Here is a 6,000-nt window from a genome sequence, read left to right as displayed (position 1 = left end):
TTTACACAAATGCATCAAAATTCACAGCTTTCAGATACAGTTTTTGTCACGAATCCACACTCGAATTTTACTTATCCTTACTTACAAATTCCACATCCTTATCCACACCAAAAGCCACAGCAGGAAGCCACGGTGTTTGATGCAGTTCTTAGAGGCGGAATTTGTTGCAGAAAATTCTGCTGCGATTCTGCCATGTGAACAGACCCTTAAGGTGCATTCACAGCTAGTGGAGAAAATCCGAACCAAACCCATATTAAAAAAACATGATGTGGCGCCGATTTACTCCGATTTTGGTGTGGACCTTCACCAAAATCCGCTGTGTGTTAACATATCCCAAGGGTAAAACACATGTTGCAGCTGGCTACACAATACTGGTAAGGTTGAGCAGTCATGAGCTGATTCACGAGCAAAAACTCTGGGTGCGAGCCTGCTTGCAAGTCAAAAAACTCACAAGCTGAGGCTCAGGGTGGGACCTATACTCACCTGTCGCCGGCATTTAGTCCTCGCGATGGTCTGCGGCACTGCAGCAGGCTGTGGCTTCCTCTTCCACGCAGACACAGAGCATTACTTTCTGGATGCGGGGCTTGAATGCCCCGCCTCCAGCAAGCTATGCTCTGATTGGCTAACTCAGCACCGCATCAGCCAATGAAAGCCAGCGCTGGGTTAACCAATCACAGCTGTTCAATGACATCTTGTAGGTGAGTGTTGATTTTTTTTTTTACCTTAAGTTAGTTTCCCCATATTGGAACACATTAATGGTGTTTCAATGTATTTCAATGAGGAAAAGTGCTTTGACATACGAGTGTTTTGGCTTACGAGCTCCGTCTCGGAATGGATTACACTCGTATGTCAAGGTACCACTGTATATGCATTTTGTATATGACAACATTTATAATGCGGCAAGCATAGTTACAAGGGTTCAGCTCTAGTATACCTCCAAATAATAGTGTTACCAGATAAGGTACTCAAATACTGCATATAAACAGTAATAGTGATTACAGTGCAGTTACCTCTAGCGAGCACAGGCAATGTCTGTCTGGAGTCTTCCATATTCAGTTTTCACTTTTCTTGATCCGGACTGCCACTGAGATTTCTTATAGCCACGACTAGCTTCTGCACTCACCCATCCTGCTGCCACAACCTCTAATGAACCTTAGTGCCTCCCTAGTATTAATATGCCTGCTGTAGTCCCACTAATAGTGCCCCTGCTGTGATTGAGCTATGTAATAGTACCCCCTCTATGTGGCCCCAATTAATATAACCCCCAACTGTATCCCAAATTAATGCGACCCCAATTAGTAATGTGACTTCCTCTGTGGCCCCAATTATGTGACCTCCCAGTGGTGTCCCCACTTAATAATGAAACCCTTCCATTGTGGTTCCAGAAGTCTTGCCGCTCGTACAACCAACACTCTCACAGGCTTGCTATATCCTGTGTGGCACCATTTAGCAAATGGAAAGGGGGTATAAGGTTTTGAGGTTACGGGTCAACAGCAGGAAACAACTCTGGCATATGCCAGTGTGCACTTAGCCTAAACCTTATTAATAAGTCCTGCATGGGCAATGAGAACAAAATGAATTACAAGTGAAAGTGCCCATGTCGTGTATGTACAGAAGGAAGGCCCTCAGAATAATTTCCTCTGGTAGGCCAAAGGAACTTCAGGCTGATGCTACACATTGGTAAGACAGATCAGGGAGGAAAGAAGTTAATTCCCCTGGGGGTCACTGGATGCTGCACAGGGAAGAGACAACAGTAAAAGAGATATAAGTGTGGCAAGAGTATACGGTCATGACATATGAATGTATATGCTTGTCGCACTCTAGAATGATACGCTCTACCATTCTATGATTCTACGGTGGCACGTTCTCCTTTCATGAAAGTCTTCAGAGGCAGGACTGACATCTCTCTGGGATGATTTAGTGAATCCTGCACTGAGCAGGGGGTTGGACCCGATGACCCTGGAGGTCCCTTCCAGCTCTACTATTCTATGATTCTATATTATATACGTCCAATGGGCTGACGGCTTGTATCAAAGGACCATCATCTCTAAAGGATGTATCCAGCCCCATTTTACATTTGAGCCAAGTACAATCTATGCGGACACTAGAAAGGTGTATTTCTTTAAATGCTTTAGGGCCCTTTTACACAGAATGCTTATTGTTCAGCGTAAATGCTGCCAGCGACTGAACGACGAATGATAATTTGATTGATTTCTATACTTGCCTAAACCGAACAATATGCAAACGACGATCAGCTTGTGTAAACAGGCAGCCATTCATCTAGGAACGACTGCCTGTTTACTGTGAACGGAGGTGAGCAGCAGGAAGCGATCTCCAACCTGCTCCACCTCCATTCACTGAGTGATTATCGCTTCCATGTAAAAGGACCCTTAAGGTCCATTTACATGCAAAGGTAATCTTTCAAACAAATGAAAGTTTTAGTGATCTTTTTGTATAAAGTATTAACACTAAGGCCTCCCTCACACAGGGCGTTTTGTACAGCATTTAGCGCAGCCTTTTCAGCCCAGCGCTAAACGCTGTACAAGGCTGCCATTCATTTAAATGGGGCTACTCACACAGAGCTTTGACAGCGATGCATGTTCTATTTTTGGGCGTTTTCAGCCCGGCGTCGCCCATTGAAATTAATGGGCAGTGGTTTCAGCACTGCTGAAAACACGGCAACACTTGGTGCCGCGTTTTTGGCAGCGTTAACCGCTCACCAATTTTCGGAGGGAGGACTTGCAATAGAAGCCCTACCCCGAGAATCAGTCCAAGCTACACTAGATAGAGAAAAAAAGAAAGTAATACTCACCTAGCCGCTGCGGTCCGAGTTGCGGCCGCTGGTCTCTGCCGCTGATCCGAGCTTCCCCTGCACTCACAAGTCTATTGCTGTAGGCCAGGTTTGAGAACCCTGCCTCCAGCAATAGAGTGCTGTGATTGGGCATCGAGCCAGCACCGACAACCAATCACAGCCCTTCATTGACGGTCTGAGCCAATCAGAGCTTGCCGGCGCTGATTGGCTGAGACAATCAATAAAGGGCTGCGATTGGGCATCGAGCCAGCGTCGACAACCAATGACAGCACTCTATTACTAGAGGCGGGGTTCTCAAACCTGGCCTACAGCAATAGACTTGTGAGTGCAGGGGATGCCCGGATCAGTGACAGAGACCAGCAGCCGCGACCCAGACTGCAGCGGCTAGGCGAGTATTGCTTTTTTTTTCCAGCATCCTTGGCTGCGTTTTCAGCTGTGCTAAAAACGCAGCCAAAACGCTGGCATAAAGTATGCCAGCGCTGCTGAAGCCATGCGGAATCTGCAGTAAATGCAGCATTGAAAAACGCGTTTCTGCCAACGCCCTGTGTGAGGGAGGCCTAAATGTCGATTAACACTTTATCATCTTCATTTGTGTGTAAATGGGCCTCCAGGAGCTGTTTGCACAGCAGGGTGTGTGATTAGTCACACACTAGGCTATACAAACAGCTGCATTGTTCTCGTCGGGGCTGCCGGCAGAACACAAGGTAATCTTCCGACTCATGCGGAGAACATATCATGCGGTCTGTTGAGAGATACTTTCTCTCTCTGTGGCTGAACGATGGATTTTACGTTCACCTTAAAATCATCGTTCAGATGGAAAGTGCACGATGTCCTCATTTACACGTAACGATTATAGCTCATTTTCGGTTGTTTGAACGAATTTTGAGCGATAATCGTTACGTTAAATGGGCCTGTAGTCTTCTAGGATGACCTGATTACCATATTCAGTTGGTATAGGGAAAAAGAGAAAAACAAAACACAGGCGATGCTGTACAACTATAGGACAAAACATTTTATTTTGTTATCAGTTTAATATCATACATCCTTCACAAATGTATTTATTAATTTTACAGTCTTTCTTCATTTAAAAGTTATGTATTTTATCATCTACATCTTCCCTAGGACAGAAGGCTTCCTACCTCTGTTGCCAGATAAGACTTTCTATACATGGCTGTGCCTACTGGCAGTAAAAGAGTTAAGTTATCTGTAAATGAGGTAACATTTCACAGTACAATTTTCTTCAAGTTTTAAAGAACTAAATTTAGTTTATTTTTTTTTTTGTTTGTTTTTTGTTAAAATAAAAAAGTAGGAAAAAAGGGTCTTTACAAAGAAAATCCCACGGTGAAAGAAAATAAGCTCCATCGCCGACATTCTGGACTGTCTGGTCCAATGTGTTTGTTAAAAAAAGGAGTAGTGGGGAACTGGATATGCTGGAAATTTCATAACTGGTAATAGAACCATCCGCTTAGGGATGCCTGGAAGGAAGAAACAACAGAACTGTAAGTACAAAGGTCTCATGTTATCCGCAGCCGTAATAGCCAGAGTGTGGGTAGATGCCCAATGTCGCTGGATACATGACTCTGCAGCCCGGACCCCGACGACTAGCCCTGCCACATGGCTGACAGTCTGACATTACGCACTGAGAGTGATTGGTGGGGACAGACTAAAAGCGCCAGGAACCGGACCCAACAAGAGCCCTTCCTGGCGAATGAAGGAGAGCATGGAAAAATCAAAAAGGGATTGACTCTGCAATTGTGACTACTGACTCTTGCATCCAGCTCCGCGGTTTCTATCTAGCGTCGGGTCCTCTTTTAGGGAACCTCTTAGTTCTTCTGGCTGGCCCAGTAAATACTTGCATTTCCAATAAATCTACAATTCTGGACCATCTTTTCTTAGAAATGCGATGTGCTGCTCCTCTACTATCACTCCTGGAAATGTATGATTATATTGGCAACTAGACATCATCATCCAACTTGTGGTTTGTCCACACACACGGATATCGTCTAATCAGTGCTGACAAAGTCAGTGTTTAGGGACAATTCCTATTGACAAGGTAGCTATTGGTCAATTTAATTAATACATTTCCAGGAGGAATAACAGAGGACCGTCACACCATTGAGTTCTAAGAAAAGTTACTGCAGCGTAGTATTTAACAAAACAGACATATGAGGATAGCTGAGAGATCCTCTATAGCACATAATACAGCGGCAACAAACAATGCAAGCCGTGATAATACTCCAACGGAAACATACGGTGACCGTGCGAGCGCAGTGCGGTGCATTAGGTACAAAGTCACTTTCTATTTGGATTGCCACGGATTGCATTATTGTTTTTTTTTAATCAATTATTTATGAAGTTCTGAGATGTATTTCCTTTCTATATGTGACACGATGCACTTTTGGATGCCTGCACACTGTGCATCCCACCCGCTGATGTTGCATCAGTACTTGCCATTGTGGAGCCGAGACATTGCAGACAAAATGAATAAACCAGCACAAGGCGTCATGTCCACGGGGGTATGCGTAGAACACCGTGTAATTAGCTGCATATCCCTGCATATTGAATCTTCTTCCCTGCATATGTGTGCCTATAGCTGCGTATGCACAACCAATTCCTCCTGCTTGTTTTATCACTTCATTGCATGTATCCGAGCATCATATGTTTCACAAGCAGGACTCATACAACCGGTTGTGTAAGCACTGTTTGCATTGCGTATTCACACGCACCCATAGAGATCAATAGGGCTGTACGCACGCAACACGCCGTAAAATAGAGCACGCTGTGATTTTTTTTTACCGTGTCCATACGCACATGTGCATGGATCAACAAGAATCCATTGACTTAAAGGGGTTGTCTCACGCCGAAACGTTTTGTTTTTTTATTCAATAGGCCCCCCGTTCGGCGCGAGACAAACCCAAGGGATGGGTTAAAAAAAATAATAAAAAAAATAAAAAAGTTTATTACTTACCCGAATCCCCGCGCTGCGGCGACTTCTTTCTTCCTTTACGAAAATGGCCGCTGGGATCTTCACCCACGATGCACCGCAGGTCTTCTCCCATGGTGCACCGTGGGCTCTGTGCGGTCCATTGCCGATTCCAGCCTCCTGATTGGCTGGAATCGGCACACGTGACAGGGCGGAGCTACGATGACGACGCGGTAACCAGCTCTCCGGCACGAGCGGCCCCATT

The 6,000-nt window shown here is 45.0% G+C and overlaps 1 protein-coding gene across 4 annotated transcripts in view; it reads right to left on the bottom strand.

Moving 5' to 3' along the window:
* Positions 1-3,809: 3,809 nt before the first annotated feature.
* Positions 3,810-6,000, bottom strand: part of STRBP (spermatid perinuclear RNA binding protein) — a 134,087-nt gene continuing 131,896 nt past the window's right edge. For all 4 annotated transcript variants that reach the window (XM_066580807.1, XM_066580810.1, XM_066580809.1 and 1 more), the window contains exon 19: positions 3,810-4,287. In XM_066580807.1, coding sequence (XP_066436904.1) covers positions 4,211-4,287 — 77 coding nt within the window. In that variant the 3' untranslated portion in view covers positions 3,810-4,210. The remainder of the gene's footprint in view (positions 4,288-6,000) is intronic.

Source organism: Eleutherodactylus coqui, chromosome 10, assembly GCF_035609145.1.
Source record: "Eleutherodactylus coqui strain aEleCoq1 chromosome 10, aEleCoq1.hap1, whole genome shotgun sequence".
NCBI lineage: Eukaryota > Metazoa > Chordata > Amphibia > Anura > Eleutherodactylidae > Eleutherodactylus > Eleutherodactylus coqui.
The sequence above is the reverse complement of the archived record's forward strand: the minus strand, read 5'-3'. Positions and strand labels throughout refer to the sequence as shown.